At 38.5% G+C, this 21,660-nt stretch overlaps 1 protein-coding gene across 8 annotated transcripts in view; it reads left to right on the plus strand.

The window, feature by feature from the left end:
* The window catches only part of SVIL (supervillin), a 71,781-nt gene that overhangs the window by 46,580 nt on the left and 3,541 nt on the right, over positions 1-21,660 (plus strand). For all 8 annotated transcript variants that reach the window (XM_032982596.2, XM_032982598.2, XM_032982602.2 and 5 more), the window contains 18 exons: positions 2,551-2,701; positions 5,369-5,458; positions 5,541-5,627; positions 6,672-6,849; positions 7,136-7,308; positions 8,538-8,693; positions 9,456-9,592; positions 10,141-10,288; positions 10,413-10,558; positions 11,254-11,429; positions 11,530-11,674; positions 12,002-12,278; positions 14,184-14,335; positions 15,524-15,629; positions 16,450-16,657; positions 17,332-17,465; positions 18,146-18,301; positions 18,689-18,832. In XM_032982596.2, the coding sequence (XP_032838487.2) occupies positions 2,551-2,701; positions 5,369-5,458; positions 5,541-5,627; positions 6,672-6,849; positions 7,136-7,308; positions 8,538-8,693; positions 9,456-9,592; positions 10,141-10,288; positions 10,413-10,558; positions 11,254-11,429; positions 11,530-11,674; positions 12,002-12,278; positions 14,184-14,335; positions 15,524-15,629; positions 16,450-16,657; positions 17,332-17,465; positions 18,146-18,301; positions 18,689-18,832 (2,764 nt within the window). The remainder of the gene's footprint in view (positions 1-2,550; positions 2,702-5,368; positions 5,459-5,540; positions 5,628-6,671; positions 6,850-7,135; positions 7,309-8,537; positions 8,694-9,455; positions 9,593-10,140; positions 10,289-10,412; positions 10,559-11,253; positions 11,430-11,529; positions 11,675-12,001; positions 12,279-14,183; positions 14,336-15,523; positions 15,630-16,449; positions 16,658-17,331; positions 17,466-18,145; positions 18,302-18,688; positions 18,833-21,660) is intronic.

Genomic DNA, 21,660 nt, shown 5'->3' on the forward strand with positions numbered 1-21,660 from the left:
AGCTACAAATTTGAGATTTATTCTTCTTTCATACCTTATTTTTTTTTTAACTTGGAAATAAAATTTGCACGTAAAACCTTGTCAAGTTTTACTTTTATTGCCATATTTTCTGCCAGCCAGAATGTGCTTTGACCAACTCATTCCTCTATAAATGCTGTCATTTGTGAATTGTGAAGGCTTTCTAAACTACTCCCAATTACCAGGTGTATTTGTTCTGAAATTTCTCTTGACAAATGTGTTGGCTCATGTTACTTTTCCGGCTGTAGAAAATTATTCTTTCTTTTAAGCATTGCATATACTTTTGTTTTTCACCAGGACTGTTATAGCAATTAAATGGGTGAAGGGTTGCTTGGTGTCTATTCAGCTTATAATTTATTTTACTCAATTTGTTTATTAATAGAGGAAGGTGGGAGTCTTCATGAATTACGAAGAGATCTAATACAGAATTGCTCAGAATTTTGTAACATACACATCCAGTCTGATTTATTATTTTTTTTTTTAGGAACTCCAAGGATGTTTTAACCAACAGAGCAGCTTGAAATCTCTTATAAAAAAAAAAAAAATGCTTGTTTCTACTGTTAGACAGCTATTTACTCTCTTTTGTCCTTTGACAAGGCTTCAGAATTACTCATGATTTTTCTTACATATGTAGTGATTAACACGTATGCGTGTGTCTTCAGAATCTCCAGTAGTCCTGCAGACTGGAGCTTCAGGTATTTGCTGGAGACAAAATTCAAAGTTAAGCCCTCTGACACTTAAAAAAATACATATAAATAATACATAGAAAGAATTCATATGACTCTACTTCTTCCTGCCTCTCCCTCATTTCCCCTCATATAGTAATCAAAGTCAGCATCCTCACTAAGTTAAAAGTATTTATTTTCTGTATAAAATTTCACCTGTGGTTTCATTAGGTATATATTAATTTCATGCCAAGATCTCCTTTAGTATGCTGCTGTGGGGTTTTTTCCTACCAGCTGTTCATCCCAGAGGTACCTGTGCTTCAGACATTGGAATGGGTAGAACTTGGTGAAAGTGAGCAGAGATTACTTCCAGTGTTTTTATTTAAAGTATTCAGATGCTTTTACAGAAGAGGAAGCAATATTGAATAGACTTGCATCTTGTTATTTCTACTGAATGTTTCAGAGTTCTAGGAAAGAATCAGAGGTTTTTACTGTGATTATCATGACTTGCAGTCATAGTGTCTGGCTGCCCAGCTATCTTTCCTAATAAATTGAGAGCAAGGCTGTAGAGTTACACAGAACCAGAGGAAGGAGTGGAGGGCTCTCATGTCCTAGTCTTTGTACAAGCCACTTGGTGGCTTGTCTTTACTCTTCTGGCTGATGGATACTGTTCCTGGTAAATGCTGAAATCTAAGAAATCTCTATTTTGGTGTGTCCTCTATAGTTACATGAGTTTTTATATAAAGTGTCTGATCTATTTAGTCTGTTTGGTTTTAAGAAAAGCAAAAATTAAGACTATCTGGATTTATATTTATTGCTTGTATCCTGAAACAGAGAACATTTACTTTATGTTCACAAGTTTTTGGGTCCTTTTTCATTTCCTCTCTGTGCTTGTATGAGCTAGAGATGAGATAAAGCTTTAGATTTCATGTGTTTCTTCAATTCTAGCAGCTAGGCTGAGAAAAAAAATGCCAAATGGCACACAACTTAGAAGTAATTCTAGTTAATAGTCCCATACACTAAAAATACTTTTATACTTGATTTCTTTGCAGAATAATCCCTAAAATGTTACTAATTTTTTAAGTGCATTGAAGCAATATTTCTTCAGTCTAACTACAGCAAATGTGTAAATTTGTTGGTTTTCCTATTTAATGTACCCTCATCAATTCTTTGTGCTAGGAGGGCACTAAGATACTTAGTGCTCCTAGCTGCTTCTAATTGCTCAAGCTGTTGGCTGCTACCCCCTAAAACAAGCAAGGAAAGTTGAGGGTGACCTAAAAAAAAAAAAAAAAAGGTGGGGGGGAGTTCACAGTCATTGGAAGAATATTCAGTAGAGCAAGCTGACATGAGAGTGAGTGGCCTCTGGGAGAGATAAGGCTGATTCTGCCTGGAGAATTGACTTACTGTAAGAGAGTGATTCAGAAATCACAAACTGAAGTTATACTTCTTCATTGTTATTCCCTGCGCCACCTGCAGATTTGCACATTTGGAAACATCTGCTGAAAGTCAGTTTAGTGATCTCACTAGTGTAGCAAGTCATGCTTCAAAGGAACAAGGTCTGGAAAATTATATCATATGCAGCATAACTTGTTTGCTTTGCTTAGAGGGATGCCATTTGCCTTGGCTGGTAGTTCCAAGAAAAGGTCAGAGAGCATAAACCAAAACCTTATCTTCACGGTGTAATGGGCAGCAAGACAATGAAGCTTGTCAGGGTCACTAAACTGTGTCTGTGACACTCCTTTAGTAGCTTGTTTTCCTATTCTCTTCCTTATGCAGCTAGCAGTTGAAATGTTCAGCCAGTCCTTTGCTATATACTGGTCAGTTTATCTATTTTTTAAACATCTCTTTCTCTTTTCCCCCAAAAAAGCAGAGAGTGGCAGATAACCAGGAGAGTCAGATGACCATTGAAGAAAGGAAACACCTGATTACAGCTCGAGAAGAAGCCTGGAAGTCCAAGGGTAAAGGAGCAGCCAATGATTCCACACAGTTCACTGTAGCTGGCCGGATGGTAAAAAAAGGTCAGTGATGAAATGATCCTAATACAAATAAGCCACGGCTTATCTGTCCAGTCAAAATAAAGTTAAGCTAAAGCTGTACAGAAACGGTATGCATGTTCAGCAAGAGGAGGACTCTCTATCTTCAGTTGAATATCCTGTTATGAGGCTGTTCGTTCTGGCTTCTAGTGGCCATTGGTATTGATCCATTTTGTTCTGCACTGTTGCACTACCATCCAGTTATTACTGGGCTCTGTCTGACTGGTGGTAGTCAATCACTTGAACAGTCAGATGTTTTGGTTTTCTTTCTAATACAACCCAGAGGGCACAGTGGATTATTCTTTCTTATTTATTCTTCCTTTGAAAACCCAGGTGCACTGTCTAGAGAAAAGTTGTGAAATCTAGTCGTTGCTATTGCTGGCACTTCCCCCGCTCCTAGGGTCACTGGGAATATTTAGCAAACATGTGTTACTTTTATGGATGCTGTTTTGGACAACAACTTGAAGTGTTGTGTTTGGCTAAAGAAATCACTGAACAGATTTCTGCATAGAACGAAGGATTAGAAATGACAAGGGAGCAATGTTGACATTTTTGGGATTTCTTGAATTCAGTCACTGTTTTCAGATGCAATCATTCTTCTGAAGTGGACAGGAGTCTCTGGAGTCTGTACATGATAGAAATATAGCTGTTCATGCAGTGTGCCTGGCAAGATGATAGCTTTGGGAAGAAGGCACCTAAACTGATCTCTTGTGGTTAATGAATGCTATCTTTTGTTTTGTTACAAGCACTTGATTATTAAACACAACAACAATGAACCTTGAGTTAAATGATAACCACCAAAAAAAATCATTGTGGGGTGAGGGCAGTATTGCAACAGGGAGTAACTATTTGCAATCCAAGCCACATTCTGTTGGCAAACAGATACCTCCTATTAGGACTTGTATCTATTAATAACATATTTCAGCTGCTCCTTACATTGTTTTGCTTCTAGGATCACCAGTGGCCAGTGTTTAAATACTAACCTGTTTTGGAGAGTCACCAAGACAGTGTTCAGTTGTCCACAGACTGCTTTTTGAGATATTTTTGTCAAATAGATTGTTCTATGGAAAGAAAGAGAGGGCGATAGCATTTGCTCTTCTTAATGGGAAAAGAAAAATACCTTGAAAGCATCTTTTTAGGTGCTACGATTGTTCTTTTGGAGAAGCAAGGTAATCCTGTGACAGTGACATCAATAAAAGTAGCCCAAGTGAGGTTTTATTCAGTTGTGTGCTATTTTTGTTGACTAAAAGAATAAATTACCATGATGAGTTTTTAATTTAAGACATGCAAAATTAAAGAAGCAATGCAAAATTAAATCCTTGTTACATACATGTGCACAGATGCTTCATTTTAATTGCTTCTTACGGCTCAAAGTGTTCAGTCCTAATTGAAAGATGGTCCTTTACTAACATCTGTAGTGGTTCTCATTGTGGTCTTGTGGATTAAGTCCTGGGAGAGCTCTTTAAGAGCTGTGTCCTCTCAAATGCAACTTGATGTAGGCTTTATCAGTTGATTTAAAACCTGCTGGAATTTTGAGTCTCTTAGGTAACAAAGAAAAAAATTATTTGTGGAAAAGGTACTTGATTATATTCTAAATCTGTCTTGGTGTTTGACAATTATGACTTGCTAGGAGTTGCAGTAAAGATAGTGGAAACATGGTTAGTATATATTCTCCCAGCACAATATCAGTTTATCTGATCAAAATAACTAAAGCCATTAACTTATGTGGCTCAGTAACTAGTAAGCTATGGCTAAGTGGAAAATAGATATTAGAGGCAAGTTTAAATGTCAGTTTCCCCATTTACTGTAAGTGTAGGCAACAAGATGTAATAGATGCAATTCATTGCTTCAGTATACCTTTCTACATAATAAAAACCGTGAAACCTATAGAGTGCCATTTCTCTTACTGGAGCAGTGCAGATCCACATGAAAAGAACTAAACAAAAATCTTATTTTATCCACTGGGTCCACAATTAATTGCTTTATAATAGTTACTAAAAATTAGGGAGGAGGGTACAAACAAAAGGAGGGAGTAGTGCTTACTATGATGGGGGCTCTGACTTCCATTTCTAGTTCCATTTCCATGTGTTCTTAAAAACACAACAGGGCCCAAGAATTACTGCTTAATCCAGGCACAGCATTCACAGGTCAGATGCATCCTCCTATGTGCATTAATAGAGATGGGTTTAAATTTAAAAAAGGGGATGACGGGGTGGTCGTGAAGGTGCCAAGCAAGATCTTGGTAGTTTCCTTTTTGTTCCGAACAGTTGCATGTTTTTGAGGTGTGGCTTGTCGTAGAACTGGAGTCCAAAATGAAGACCAAGTGTTCTGCTGCTACCTTGAGAACAAGCAAAATTACCGTATTCAAGAGAAAACATTTATCAAGGGTGCTTATGGACCCTTGGAAACAAAGCTTTGTCATTGTGAACTGTGTGTTGGGACAGCTTCTGAGGCTGCTGTTGATTTAAGGAGCAGGCAGGGCAGTACACTCTATCATCTCTAATATAACAGTTGTGGAGGCTGAGGAAGTATGAGGGACTGTAGGAAATGGCCAGGCTCGTCTGCTTTCCCTAAATAGCTTACGCTGTCATCATTGTTGGAAACGTGGACTGACCTTGGACCGCATTTCCTATGTTCTCTGTTCTCACACAGGCCTGGCTTCTCCAAGTGCGCTAACACCAGTATCATCCCCTTTCAGTAACCGGCAAAAGTCTACCACACCAGTTACAAAGCCCTTAGAAGGTAAGAAATAAAAATAGCTGAAATAGGCTCAGGCTATTTTATTTCCTGTCAATTAACAAGTTTTACTTTCTGGTTTGCTTAGAAATTGAAGCCAGGCCTGATATGCAATTGGAATCAGATATGAAGCTTGACAAGCTGGAGTCGTTCTTGGGAAGGCTGAATAACAAAGGTTGGTGGAGTTACCAAAGGTGGCAATGTATCCACTCTCTGACTTCAGTAAATTGCTTAAAGGACCTCTTAATTAAAATATCTGGTGACAGAAACTGAATATTTCTTTGTTCAGACTGCATTTACTGATCTCACACAGTTTATTTTTGTGATTTGGTCTTTGTTAAATTTTAACAAAAAAGCCTTATGCTGTTGTACTACAAATGCACAATAGAATAAATCACAAACGACAAAATAACTTTCATCTTTCTCTACACACAATGTACACATTCTAATTGAGAGCAAAATTTCTTAAAACCACACAGCCATTTCTGAACCAGATTGCCATATACAGTGAAACAGCTTTAAATGTAGTTTAATCATATTAAAATCAAGATAGGACACTAAGTTGCTCCCAAGCACAATTCACTCACTTTCTTGCTTTTTTGAAAACTGACTCTCTGTAACAGCTCGTACACCTTGTTGGCTACCTATGAAGCTGGCTAAAGTTCTCTGGTGTTTCCATCTCATATGTCTGTCCTCCATTTGTAAGACAAAAATCCTTTGTAATTTGTAGGGTGTCAAATACCACAAACAAATTTATTCACATTTCAGCAGGGGAGGCACTACCATAGGATAATGATTGTGCCATAGTCACTAGTCTGAAGTAGTGACTTTTCCACTTGGAGTTCTCCTTTCAAAGGAAGGAATAATGTGGTTGGAGGCAGGATGGAATGTGCAAGACCATAAAACGCTTTTATCACCCTACCAAAACAACTCATTTTTGATAGTGCCTAACTTTTCATTCAGCCATATTTCCCAACCACTTTGTAATAAAGCTTACTGCATATGAGTAGCAGTTACACTTCATTTTTATCATTCTTTTCCAACAGACTTTTCTATGATCTCTCCTTCAAGTTCCATTAATTACAAACAAACAAACAAACAAAAAAACCCCATCACCACTACCCTAAAAAAGGCAAAAACCAAACAAGCCATGTTTACCTTTTCTAGAGTTAGAAAATCTAATATGATTATTTATTGGGTGAGGTGTTTTTTCCTGCAGTTGCTGGGATGCAGGAGACAGTGCTGACAGTTACAGGAAAATCTGTGAAAGAGGTGATGAAGCTGGATGATGATGAAACATTTTCCAAATTTTATCGCCATGTGGATTTCCCTTCTTCCTCAATGCCTTTGGACCTTGATGAGGACTTTGATGCCATCTTTGATCCTTATGCACCGAAGTAAGAACTACTGTGTTGTTTTTTTTTTTTTTTTCCCACTGTTATGAATGCAGACATAGAGGCAGTGGTCTAAATGTTCAGCTTGAAGTCATCTTATAGACATCTTAGTACACTGGGCATTTCCATTTCTTCTACACAGTTCTGGAATCACTCTTCTGCCTGAATCAAGGAACTGATCCTGATTTCCTATCAAATGTCACATCCAAAATCAAAGCAAATCTCTTGTCATTAGATGATTCTGACTACAAAAATTAACTGATGATTATAAACACTGTTTGTTTTTCAGGTTAATATCTTCTGTAGCAGAGCACAAACGTGCAGTTAGGCCTACGCGCAGAGTCCAGTCCTCAAGAAACCCCTTGAAAATGCTGGCAGCAAGAGACGATATTCTTCATGAATATACTGAACAAAGACTGAATGTTGCCTTCATGGAGTCAAAGAGAATGAAAGTAGAAAAAAGTAAGCTAACAGGATGATTTATATAAGACACTATCTTGCTCTTTTAATTAAAAACAAAACAAAAAACCCCAACACAAAAACCACAATTGAAGGAATGGAACATACTCTCTGAGAGGCTATAAATTGATTGAGGAATAAGCTTGAATGTAGACTGTCTAGGAGGTTTGGACAGAGGGGCATATGTGACTCAGTCAAGGAAAGCTACCTACAGCTGCCTCCTGTGCATAGGTTTAATTATTTAATTTTAGCACTATCACCTTGTGCAGAGAGTGCCACTGCGCCTGCAAGGTGAAGACAGGAGATTAAGGAGATCAGATCTAGCATTACATTATGCTGGGAGGGGAGAGCTGGCAAGAAGAGATGAACTTTTGTTCAGGTACACTGGTCTCAATTTTGGGTCCTAGTTTTCTCTCAGAAGCTGCAATTATCCTACTTGACTTTGAAAGATTAATTTTCATAAAGGATCAGTGTTCTGTTCCAGGGCTTTGTGTTTTACATGTGATGTTACTTTCTCCTGACAATCAGACAGACAGGAAGAGACATTATTGTAAAATTTATTCAAAGGTTTGTCAAGCCACTTTTACCATTCTGGGTACAAGTTTTCCTTATTACATTTGAATAAAGGAAAATCAACTTTAAATATTACCTGTATTGATGAAAACACTAATTATATGTGTAATACTTTTGCCATTTGATGAGAAGCATTTCCCCAAGTTATAAATTCTTCAAGTGCTTTGTCTTTGGTTGAGAAATAAGCAAAAGTAGCCAAGGCTTCAAGTTTACAGTAAAACATGACTAAAACTTTGAAATGTAAATGGATGTTGCATCACACTGGCTGAGACAAATTTTAAGGGAATTTCAGTTAATTAGCCTTGACTACTCTGCTGTCTTTTATCATTGATCAATTATAAGGCATTGAAGATCTACACAGTATTTCACAAAACATTGTGTAAGACATGTTTCTTAGCAAAGTTGGTATTTCTGACAAATAATGTAATTCTGACACTGACAGTTTACTCTTGGATGACATCTAGAAACTTAAGTACTACTAGACCCACAAAGCTTTTGGGCTAGCAGTTAATGTGAGTTCAGCCTGGTATTGCTGTTGCTATTGAGAAGGAGAAAATGGAAATAATGAGGGGAAATAATTTTTTTAAATGCAACAACCAATTTTTTTTATACTTTTGTCTTTTGTGTCTTTTTTCTCCAATGTTTTTTTTATGTAAAAGTGTCTACAAACTCAAATTTCTCAGAAGTAGCACTTGCTGGCTTGGCAAGCAAAGAGAACTTCAGCAATGTTAGCCTGCGGAGTGTTAATCTAACAGAGCAAAACTCTAACAACAGTGCTGTGCCATACAAGAAGCTAATGCTGCTGCAAATTAAAGGTATGCTGGAACTGCTTTTACTTTCCATACTTAACAGGCTGATTGTAACATATGGGAGTTTCTACCACAGTTGGATGCGTAGCTTGTTCTTGATTTCCAGCTTGAGATTTATGTCCAAAACCTAAAAGAATAAGTGAGAACTGTGTGACAAATGCAAAACCTTACAAATAGGTTTGCAGTGTGGCCACTGGTGTGGGTTTTCCAAGGAAAAAAACAAAAAAAAAAACCAAAAGGACTTCTAGCCACCTCCTGTGGAAATTTTTAAACTGTCCCATTCTTCCAGTGCTCAGTATAACTTGGGAGTGACATGACAGTGTTCTTGCTCCACTTCCCCTTACAGTGCACAGTAATGTATTTGATTCTTCAAAATAATAGCTAAATTTTTTGGCAAAATAAAATTCTTAACTTTTTATTGCCTACCAAATCTGTACCATAGCTTCACTTAAACAAATGCAAGAGATTCTGGAATTTGGCTGCTGTCTGCCATTTACTTAATTCATTTCTTTCCAGAAGGACACAAAGTTGTTAAAGCAAGAACAGGAAATAATAGAAATATTAGTTGATAGGAGGAAACATTTTTTTTGCTTCCTGTGAGTAAACCCTTTTTCCACAGTAGTAGTCTTTTAATTCTTCTTTAACAGTCTGTTTCCATGTATTTTGCTAAATGTGCTGGGATTGTTTGTATTTCATTCAAAACAAATTAGATTTTGGCATTTGATAGCAGTAGTCAAAGGAATATAATTAGCTTTGTTTTTTCTTTAGGAAGAAGACATGTTCAAACAAGATTAGTTGAACCAAGGGCCTCGTCACTGAACAGCGGAGACTGTTTCCTGTTGTTAACTCCACATTTCTGTTTCTTATGGGTAGGAGAGTTTGCAAATGTCATAGAAAAAGCAAAGGTTAGTACTAGTAGGGTTTTTATTATTTATTTTTAGAACTGTCACAGCATGTCTCTTAGATGTAATTGAGCTAGTAATTACATCTCTTAGATATAATTGAGATGTAATTGGTGCTAGTTGTCTCAAAAAATGGCATGTAACCGATAGTCAGTGACAGGTAGATATTCAGGATTCCTGTAAATATGTTTTAGCCTGTGCACTGAGTGAAAGCTAACATAGAAATGTGTAGGTTGTGAAGCTGCAAGAGAAAAGAGGATATCCTCAGGAAACAGATTTGCACTCAAACAAAAAATAGTCTGAATTGCAGGATGTCCTTTTTATTCCCATATTCATTAAGATCAAGTCTTGTTTTAAGGCAAATGAAATAATTAATGTATTTCTGTAGCATTTTCTCTAGTGTCTGTTTATTTAGTGCAACAAATAATAATAATTTCTCCTGCTATTTGCTCTGTTATGTCCTAACTACTTTTGCCTTCTCCCTAAACAAGATATGCACAAGTATTCCAAAGACATAAGCAATCTTGTTCAGATAACTGTTAATCTCTTAGGCTTCAGAACTTGCAACTTTAATTCAGACAAAGCGGGAACTTGGCTGTAGAGCTTCTTATATACAGACTATAGAAGAAGGAATAAATACCCATACCCATGCAGCCAAAGACTTCTGGAAACTCCTTGGTGGACAGACAAATTACCAGTGTAAGCATTCTTACAGTTACAGTATCTGATGTTTTATCACAGTAAAATAGTTGAGTTGCTTCTCTTTAGTAAAGATAGTTGGAAGCTAACATTTTTTATTATTTTTGACAATCTTTTTCTGAAGCTGCTGGAAGTCCTGAAGAAGATGAAATGTATGAAGCTGCAATAATAGAAACAAATTGTATCTACCGCCTCGTAGAGGATAAACTCATTCCTGAGGATGACTACTGGGGAAAGGTGCCAAAATGTACCCTGCTACAACCAAAAGAGGTATCGTGCCACTTACTGCTCCTGTGGTAAGTGCAGGAACATACAGCTGATAATGACTTTCAGTAACTGCAAATGCCCATGGAGAGGCTTACTGACAAGTGGGTCCTCTGACCCACTTCAGGTTTCTGAAAAGCTTCTGAACACTTTTCTGTCTAAAGTGTGCTGCAGGTTTTGATAAATTAGATCATGTTATCTTTGAAGTAAAATGCTATTTTAGGAAGTGTAAATCTTTTTGTCAACAGTGGCTCACTCCAAAGTCATGAACTGCAAAACAGGTAGCACATTGGTAAAAAAATAAAAAATAATAAAAAAAAAAAACCTGCTTTCCCTTTCAAGCATTTTGATTTCTATCCTTAGCAGACTTTTCCCTTTCAAACAACTATTTCACCCATCTAATTAGAAATGAGAGCAGATTTCCAAAATAAAGACACAATCTGCTAGTGACCTAGCTACCACCTAAAGATACACTTCATAGCATTCCCCATACTTGCTTCCAGTCATCCTCAACAATTAGATGTTGCAGTGCAGACCCCTGCCCTGGATTTACTTGCATTGCAGTGCTAGTTGTTAGTGTCACTGCAGAAACTGCAGTTTGTGTTCAAAGCACTGTCAGCTTGCAGCACTAGGAAACTGGAGGATCAGAGTATCACCTAACCTAATGGTAGGTTATCTTTTTGTTTTGGTTTGGTTTTTAGGTGCTGGTGTTTGATTTTGGCAGTGAAGTATATGTATGGCATGGAAAAGAAGTTACTTTAGCACAAAGAAAAGTGGCATTCCAGCTGGCAAAACACTTGTGGAATGGTACCTTTGACTACTCCAATTGTGACATAAATCCTCTGGACCCAGGGGAATGCAATCCCCTCATACCCAGGTATCAAAACTTGAGTTTTGACTCAGTGCAGAAACTTAGTTTTCTTGCCCTTATTTCACAGGGTTTAATTTGGTTTTATTTCTTTTGTTCTCTTGTACAGAAAGGGACAAGGACGCCCAGACTGGGCTGTGTTTGGCAGACTCACAGAACATAACGAGACCATACTGTTCAAAGAAAAATTTCTTGATTGGACAGAGCTGAAGAAACTCAATGAGAAGAATTCTAGTGAATCCCTTCACCAGAAGGTACATATAATAAGCATGCTAGGTATTTCAAACTAGATGACCTAGCTGGGATGGAAGCCAGGGACGCTTGTTCTCAAGGATCCAGAGCACTTTCTTTACCTTGCAGGCTTTGACCTAGGGGTCAGAAAATCACCACCTGCAGTGAAGCCACAGAGTTGTTTTATATTAGTGCTGAGCAGCTTAATGAATACTGGCAAGGCATCAATTGATGACAAGATATCAAAGTTCTGAAATCTGCAGGAGTCAAACTGTTTGAGAGGAACTGTGGGGTAAGAAGAAAAATGTTATGCTCAAAGAAATCTCTTCTGTGTTTTTTTTTTTTGACAGGAAGAATCCAGATCTGACTCTAAGCCATATGATGTCATGCTAATGGTAGCTGTGCCCCAAACGACTGTAGGCACAGTCTTGGATGGAATGAATATTGGCCGGGGCTATGGACTTGTAGAAGGAGAAGATGGGAGGCAGTTTGAAATTATCACTGCATCTGTGGATGTCTGGCACATCCTGGAATTTGATTATAGTAGACTGCCTAAGCAAAGCATAGGGCAGTTCCATGAGGGAGACACATATGTGGTGAAGTGGAAGTACATGGTGAGCACTACAGGTTAGTGAACAATTCAATTTCTTCTTTCTGAAACATGGAGAAGTGCGGCTAAAACTGCTGCTGCTAGTAGTAAGATCCAGACCTAGACTTCCTTGGATGTGAAACAGTTTTAAAGGTTAGAAATGCTAATTTAGCCTTCCTAGGCGATTAAGATGTAGAGCTTATTATTTTATTTTGTTTAAAATAAAGAATAAAATTAAAAAATCTGTAGTTATTTTTCATACATAAAATGTAATACTGTCCATCTCTCCTTTTACCCAACAGTGGTGTTGTACGTGTTCACAGGACAGCTCATTAAGCCAGAATTGTGCCCACAGCTTAACACCAAAATAACTAGGCAGCTGGACTAATGACAATGTTCTGAATGTCTTGCAAAAGAGGTAGGCTTAGTAACAAGGAAAGCCTTTGCTGGGTAATGGAGAACAGTAACAACGACAGGAAGAGTCCTTGCCAACTCATTGCCCTTGCTGTCCTTTTTTGTGGTTTCTGGAGATTTCAGTCTCAAGTGGAAAACCTTAGCAGTGTTCTGACAAAGATCCTGAGAGCAGCAGGTAAAATGCTGAGAATCAGTCAGCTCAGTACGTTTATCAGAACTCTCCCTTCTAGCCCTAAACTAACAATAGGTGGCTTTTGTGGTAAGTAAAATAGAAATAGTCTAAAAATTATTGTTCCAAATAGGAAAATATTAAAATTGGTTGAAAGCAGTATAACAGCTATGCAGCTTCAGGCTTTTATCCAAAAAATGTAGGTAGGTCTTATTCAGGATTGTTGAGTTCAGATACTGGCATGTCCAAGAAAAATACAAAAGCTTGTAAGTCTTGGGAGAAGTAGGTAATACTAGTACTGAACTGTAAACAGACTCCTAATCCAAATGGATGAAAATATATTCCATCTCTCCAAAACAGAATAACTCTTTATGTAGGAGGCAGTACTTTTATCGGCTGAATGTACAGATAAGAGTGAAAACCATAAATTTTAGAAGTGACTAGTGGTTTGAGTATTGTCAACTTGAAAAAAATGGGATGCTTTTTTCTAAGTATTTCAGTACAATGCTGCTCAGCACTGTTGAAATCAAGGCAGAAGTTTTAATACTTTTTTAGGAATCTGGTTTAAAGCTCTTGGGGTTTTTTAAAATCTTTGATTTAATTATATACGTTTATTCAGTACTTACTGGAAAGTGTAAAATATTTCATAACTGGTTGTATTGTTGAATTTCACTTGCTGTAAACATTATTTGCTTATCATAACAACTAGATACTGATCCTTTTTAAAAAGAAAAAAAAAAAAAAAAGTTGCTGCTAACCCACTTTCCAGACCAACATGAAATACTGAGTTAATTTTTAAAAATAAATAAATAAAGCTTACCTAATCCTGACTTTTTTATGACTGCAAAATACTGCTTTGGTGTTCTTTTGTTCTGTAGTTTTCCTTTCTAATACCACTTTACCAAGAAAGACTTTACTTTTATGCCTGTAGCTTTCTCAACTGTTGCTGTTTCCAGTATCACTCAGCAGCCAACTACTCTTCCGCTGCCAAAGAACAGGGTGTAATGTGGAAAATGAGCCATAATGCACTCTTCTGGTAACATGACTGGACATACCGTTTCACATGCAAATTGGCTCAAGTGATGTCAGTTATTTTTCTCCAGACAGTACCAGTTCTTTCTACATCTCTTTCTCTGGCCAGCACAAGCATCTCGGCCTGTGGGCTTACATCCACCTGATGAGACAATGCCAGTGTTGCACAGGGACGTACTGGCTTGGAGACCTAATGTTCTTCCAGTTGAACATTTTATCTTTCCTGTTCTGGACAGGATAGTGCTGAGCTGGCAGATGAGATTAAACTACGTGCTGTTTAAACCTATAGCCAGAGTATTTTCTTCAGCATGTGCTTTCTGTTTTGCAGTTGGAAGCAGGCAAAAAGGAGATCAACAAGTAAGGGCTGTTGGAAAAGAGAAATGTGTGTATTTCTTTTGGCAAGGAAGGCACTCCACAGTGAGCGAGAAAGGGACGTCAGCACTGATGACAGTGGAACTTGATGAAGAGAGAGGAGCACAGGTGAGCTTCCTGCAGACCCAGGTGGTAGTCCTGGTAAAACCTGCCTGCCCAAGTAGCCACTAACGATAAACGTGGATTATCTTTTTTGCCTCCTCTCTTTCTTGTAAAGGTGTTCTTGCCAGTACAAATAGCCAGACCTCAAAATTACTTTTGGCTTTATTATAACTTTGAGACACATAAGCTCCTTTATGGCTTGTCATTCCCAAATCCCACTTCTAAAGATGATATTTCTGAGAATGACTGAAGAAGAATATCTTCTCTCCTTGCAGGAATAGGTGAAGCACAGTTAAGCAAATTTGTGCCTTCAGTTCAAGTACATGTTCAGATAACAGGACTGTCTTCCTTGTGCTGAGAACAGGAGAAGCACTTTCTGCCAGGTCAAGGCATGAAAATACATTGGAAATTTTAAATTTATTTACTCTGTAATTACATATCAGATTGCCTTGTTTTACAGAGATTCTAGCAACTACAGATTCAGCTAGTTTGAAACTCAGAGGACAGGCTAGCTTGAATTATCTTTAAGTGCAGTTGGGCTTTGCTGTGGCTTGACTATTACCAGCATACAAGATGGGAGGTTTAAAATTCGTTGCTGTACCTTGATAATGCTGTTGTTAGCTTTTTTAACAGCAGCATAAACATGACCAGTAAGACAGGAGTTCATAGAGGAGATACGTAAATACACTTGATCCAGAGTGTGGGATTCTGTGCAACGTAGCTGGTTAAGCAATTGGCAATATTAGTTTCATGATCACAATGCAATGCTTAATGAAGAACATGCCTGTTGTAATATTAACCAATTTTACAGCAAATTTTGAACCTACTTCAGTTCCTACATTATCTCCATAATAGTTTCAAAGAACATCAGGCATGCTGGCCCAGTTCTGTAAAGAATTCAAATAATGGCTGGTTTAAACTAATGCAGAGTTTATTTGATATTCCTTATCTTTTGAAACTCTTGATTGTTTCAGAGCTAGAGGTTTCTTTTTATATGGAGGTCACATATGAAACCCATTGCATGCTGATAGATATGATAATTTAAACAATAGTCAGCAGTTGTAAAGTAGAAGGAAAGCCATCTTCATGGGTGGCCATAACTATATAATTTTTAATGGTCCATAGAGACTAGTTTTCCTGAGTCTGTATACTTGCTTCATTTTTTTAATTAAGAATGGTGCTTTCAATTTCCAGGTACAAGTGCTTCAAGGGAAAGAACCGCCATGCTTCCTGCAGTGCTTCCAAGGTGGGATGATTGTGCATGCTGGAAGAAGGGAAGAGGAAGAAGAAAATGCACAAAGTAAATTGCTGTTAGTTAAGAGCTTCTGCCCCAAAATCCTTTTAAACCTATTGTGAAGGCCTTTAAATTCAGTCTCAACTGCCATACTCCATAGAAAAGGGAAGCGAATGCCATGAAACCCATGAGACAGCTTTGCAATGCTTTGTTTCAAGGTAGTTTGTTTCTTTGAGCATAGAATGGTTTTTGTCACCCTACAGCAAGCTAACTTTATTGTATTGATATGCATATAAATTGTTCTAGTTGTTTTTTAATCAAGCAAAGTGCCTGTTTGCTTTAAAATACATTTGTTTTATATAGTTTGGGCAAAAGAGTATATAAGCAGTTCTCCCACTCCAAGGAGAACTCTAAGCTTTTGTTACCTATTCATTACTTTTTGCAACACATTCCTTGAATGCTGCAGTTGAGGAAGGAGAACTCCAATGCAGGTGTAGTTTGGACGTATTCCAGTTTGCATCTAAATGTGACCTCCTGTGCCTAAGGTGCACAGGGAAAGAGGAGCTCAATAGAAGAACTACTCTATTTGTCTCCCTTTTTTCCTGTGTGAAACACAGCAGAAACTTGACTCTTCTGCTCTGTTAAGCTCTTCAGCTCTTAATACTTGTACTCTTGTAGCAAGGTTTCAGAAGGCATACTTTCTGCAACAGGGTTTCTCAAGCAGTGTTAGCCAAACCTGATCTTTAGCTAGTTTATTCTGTGACAATACAGGCATGCGATAAGTGAAATTCATCCAATGTGAAAACATCTGTTCCAGAGCAGAGGTCTTGAATTTTCAATCCCATGTGACTGTATAATACTGCTGCACTGTTCCTGTCTGCTCCAGGTGACTGGAGGCTATATTGCGTGCGAGGAGAAGTTCCCAATGAAGGAAACTTACTTGAAGTAGCATGTCACTGCAGCAGCCTGCGTTCCCGGACATCCATGATTGTCCTCAATATAAATAAAGCTCTTATCTACCTGTGGCATGGCTGCAAAGCACAATCTCACACCAAGGATGTAGGAAGAACAGCAGCCAATAAAATAAAAGAACAGTGAGTGTCTGACCTATATTTTGGAGATGTTTATACAGGCTACTAATATACTTAAGATAGTCTGCCTCAAAGAGTAGTTGAAATAAATAAAGCTGTCCTCTGAGTACAACTGCAGCATGTGCATGCTTGGTAAGGAGGAGGAATGACGGGTAGTTGATTTGGTGGAGTGGGGAAAACACATGTTCTGTAATCCCTTTCACTTAAGGTCAAATGCACTTATGCTTCCTGCTGTACTAATTAGAGTTGAAAAAAAAAAAAATACACAAAAAAGTTTCCATTTGGAGGGAGATGGTCAATATCTGAATAGCAAACTAAATCTTGGTTGATAGGAAGATTAGAATTGAGTCTTGTGAATAAGGAAATGAGTTTGGTAAAGAGTGCAAGGAGAGAAGAAGTAGTTACAAAAACAGGCAGGGAGAGTGCCTCCTGAGTGCTCATGTGAACGTCTCCTCCACTCTGGGTGTGTGATCAGAAATGGTATGGCAATGGTTGCTGAAATTCCATAGCTATTTTATTGATAATTTTTGTCATAATTTTCAGAGAGTTGACATGAAGTATGCAACAAGCCTCTATAGGTGTTTTTGGGTTCTTACAATGCAAGTGGCCAGCAGGTTTATGCTAGCTGTGTTCTGGGCAGGAAAGCTGGGTTCACTCTCTTTCTTTGTGTTTTGTAGATGTCCACTGGAGGCAGGGCTGCACAGCAGCAGCAAGGTGACAATACATGAATGTGATGAAGGGTCAGAGCCCTTGGGATTCTGGGATGCATTAGGAAGGAGAGATCGAAAGGCCTACGATTGCATGTTGCAAGGTAGACCTTCATTCCTGGATTTGGCACTCATGTTTCACTTTATTGGTTTATGGTACTGTGAGATTTAATGTAAAGCTTTTGAAGAACTTCTTGGTGCTTTGAGATGATCCCTTCAGAGAGATGCTTCCAAAAATCTACTGAGTTAAATAATACTGTTCTAGAAGGAAAGTACTGGAAAACGAAGTGTTTCATTTTGTTCTCTCCCCCTTCTGCAGCCCCTCTGTATTCTTGTAGCACAGAGCAACACTTAACACTGTTACCAACACATTTTGCTTCTCTTCTGAAGGGATTTAGGAGGCAGTTCTGCACGCATTCTTGTCCAGCTTTTGCTTTAAATCTGCCAACAAAGGTAGCAGGGGGATTGATTTACCAAGTGGAAAATTTGTCAGCTAAAAAGTAAACTCTGAGATGGGCTTGCTTCACTCCAAGCTCCAAAACAGCCAGTTATGAAATCGCTGATAGTAACTAGCCAGGATCAGATTCAAAATGATGGCAGCCAGCCTTTTAGTTGAAGTTCGTCACAGCTGTTGTTGTGACATCTGGTCATCTTCCTTGATTTTTAAAAACCAGAGAATTCAAAGTCACACTAAAAGTTGATTTTTTTTTTTTTTTATTTTTATTTTCTACATTCATCCCTGGCATTTTCTATTGGAAATCTTATTAATTTTTGCTCTTTAAAGATCCTGGAAAGTTTAATTTCACCCCCCGCCTGTTCAGCCTCAGTAGTTCATCAGGAGAATTCTCAGCCACTGAGTACGTTTACCCCTCAAGAGACCCTGCTGTCATCAATTCCATGCCATTCCTGCAAGAGGATCTTTACACTGCACCACAGCCAGGTATGTGCTTTAACATACTTAAGTAACAAGAAAACAGATAACTGTGGTTCTATAACTGTAATCCCTTTTAACTTGTTTTATCACAGGAAATTATGTGCATATGATGCTTTTACAGCATTTAAGCAATAACAGTAATTTTTCCATGACAAAGACATTGAGAACTAATCAAATGTACATGTATCCCAAAAGCTTGCTATAAAAATACTTCGTTTATATCAGAGAATCTGAGTTCAGCTGAGGTTCAGCTGGATGAATAACAAAAGGGATTGGTAAGCTTTGAAATGATCCGGTTCTGGTGCTGGCAAGCATGTAAGACCGGGCTTGTTTAGGGGATTCTGAGAACTAATAAGTGGCTGATGATGAATTCATTATTCTTTGGCTGCGTAGCACTGTTCCTTGTTGACAATCACCATGAAGTGTACCTGTGGCAAGGCTGGTGGCCTGTGGAAAACAAAATTGCTGGATCAGCTCGAATCAGGTGGGCTACAGACAGGAAATGCGCCATGGAGACAGTGCTCCAGTACTGCAAAGGTAACAGATTGCTACGCCTGGCTGTTGGGAGTGCGTCCTACCTTCCCATGCTTTACTGTCCTGAACTGAAAGGTACTCAGGTGCTTCCCCAGTGTTAACAATAAACATCAGTGTATTTTAAGATACATTCTCCACTCTTTCTTAGCAAACCATTTGTCTAGTAATGGCATTGTTCCCAAATTGCCAAGATACTCTGCTGTCTCAGTTCTCAGAGGAAAGGCTTTATTTCTCTTCTATGTCTCCACTGTGAGAGAACAGTTCAGACATCAGAACCCTAAAAGTGAATTCTGAGAACGCATCCTCTTAAACCTGAATGCTTTCTGCCTAGATTCTCTTAGATTTCATAAGCTTCTGTGTATCAAAAGACTGAATGAAGGTACTCTTTGCTAATGTAGCTAGGTTTTGATTTAGTGGGGAGGCGGAAAGACTTTGAAGATCGAGAACAAGTCTCACAAAGAAACAGGTGGCCAGTGGAAATGCTGGAGCACAGAGCCTCAGCTCATTTCTACAGGACAGTTATTGCCACTCAGTGTAAGAGTACACTGACCAGATTTTCTGCACTAGTAGAGTTTCCTTGAGACACTGTAATGTTTTCCTCTCACTTCATCTAAGGTTATGTGAGGTTGGGAACAGACCTTGCATCTTCTGATGGAGGATGAATAAAGAAAGGTGTGGGGTTCCCATCCACAAAAGAGGGCATAAGCAACAGCCATGTTCTGTTAGTTCAGAGCAGTTTCCCACTGTAAGTCACTAGGGCTTAATTGGTACAAGCTATGTCCTCTCGCAAGGAAAGCCTGACAACTTATAGACCTTGAGACCTCATGATGCCACTGATTTCTTCTGTACCAAATAAATTTGACAACTTGTGACACAGCTGGTGGTAATGGTCATCATCTCCCATAGACATTGGTGTATTTGAAGAGGGAAAGCGGTACCCTTGCTGGATTTCACCTTTATGAGGATAAGGCAGTCTCCCCTTCCCAATCTGCAGGTCGAATAGGAAAAAATGCAAGTGTTGTGTTTTCTACACAGTTGTGTCATGTCACTGAGGGGAGGTGGTAACACCTGGCAGGAGACGGCTGAAAACCAGTCCTGGAGACACTGAAACATGACTTTCATTGGACTGTGTTAGTGCTCTGTGTGGTTCATTTTCTGGTGTCCCTGGCACTGCCCTGCCAAACAGCAATTTGTTTTAAGAATGGGGTGCTAAAGATAAGGCAGTAATTGGAAGAGTCTTTGGCAGTGACTACTGAATTCCTAAAGAAGAGGCCAGTTACTTGCACTCCACCACCCGCACCCAGAGTTTTTGCCAGTCAGAAGGAGCGATAAGATGCATTTCTTTGAAATCATTTCATACAATGTGCTTCATAGCAGAAGTGAATGTCAGCATAGAGGAACAGAGCCCCATGTAATGAAGTGCCCAGAGTTGCTCAGCAGGCTACTGAGAGAAACGGAAGTAGGATCCCGGTCTGAGTGTTCCTGATGCAGTGCTGTAATCTCCTGGTAATGAAAATCATGTTTTCTGGCCCCAGCAGAGTTGGAATCAGATACACATGCTGATGTTTGGATACTTTTCCAGGTTTCTTGAACTTCATTTAATTTGATGAGGGGAAAAGGGATTAATACCTTCTGCACTGGTTTGAATTTGCTGCACCCAAGTTTGATGTACAGTGGAAAGCTCTTCAGTGATTGCTTATGGGTCTGAAGTTTAGCATGTGTATCATAGGACAAGTTTTTTTTTTCCGGATGCTCACTTCCTTACCATTGGCCATGACTTTGCAGCAGTTGTGGTTTTATCCTCTTTGCCATGGGGTAGTTCTCAACAGCTTCAGGCTATGTGGTTGGATAGGTACAGAGCAAGTTTGCTCCTGTTAAAGATTGATTCCACTTGTACTACTTCTATGTCAAAGCTGATGTGAACTTCTTTAGCAGTTTTTTACTGTTCAAACTATGCTATTCTGGTGGGCTCTCACTTTCATGATCTGGGATTCTGTCAACCACTTCAAAATTTCATTGCATCAAGCTGTCAGGGCTGACTAGCTGCTCTTCTTGTGTTCTAACTTATCAAGGTAGATAAACTGAATTTCAGGAGATGCCAATGCTGCTGCAGTTGTTTTGACCACCAGAATATAGTTGAGTGATCAGAAGCATTAAAACACTTTTGTCTTATTTTTCTCTTTCCATTTCTTTCTTGGTCTGTGTCCCCCTCTTCCCCGCTCCCCACCACCTTTTTTTTTTTTTTTCTTTTCCTGGCTTGCACTGTTTAACTACATGATGGTGTGAAAGAGATTCATTAGCAACTCAGATATCCCTTGAATATACCTAGCATTTCTCCTTGTGCATAATTCTTATTTAACTTGTTAAAACATCTTGAAAGTTTTTGTATGGTTTTATCTGCTAAGTCAGCAGTCTGGAGAGCTGAACTGCAGACCACTAGGAGAGGGAAGAATCTGGTTTGCTCTTCAGTGATTCTTAGTGAAGAGATCAGCTTGTGCTGAGGACAGAGTTCATGCAATGAAAATGTTTCTCAACTTACATACAAACTCATCATACATACACTAGAACGTCAGCAAATGCCACTCCTTTTATTTCTTGGCTGAATTACTGAGAGTGGAGCAGCACAACTAAAGCAGATTCACACTTTTTTTTAAACACAAAGTTTTTAAGTGCTTGTTGTGTCATTCATGGTAGAATGAACAAATAAACCACAGTGAAAATATGTGGAAGAGAAGGATTAAAATCAAGTATTCAAATGATAAATCTCCTGTCTATAGTTAAAGCACTCACATTCTAATATGTAATACTTCACAGAGCTTTTATCTCTAGTA

This window comes from Tyto alba, unplaced genomic scaffold, assembly GCF_018691265.1.
Source record: "Tyto alba isolate M040663 unplaced genomic scaffold, T.alba_DEE_v4.0 Super-Scaffold_38, whole genome shotgun sequence".
NCBI classification, from domain to species: domain Eukaryota; kingdom Metazoa; phylum Chordata; class Aves; order Strigiformes; family Tytonidae; genus Tyto; species Tyto alba.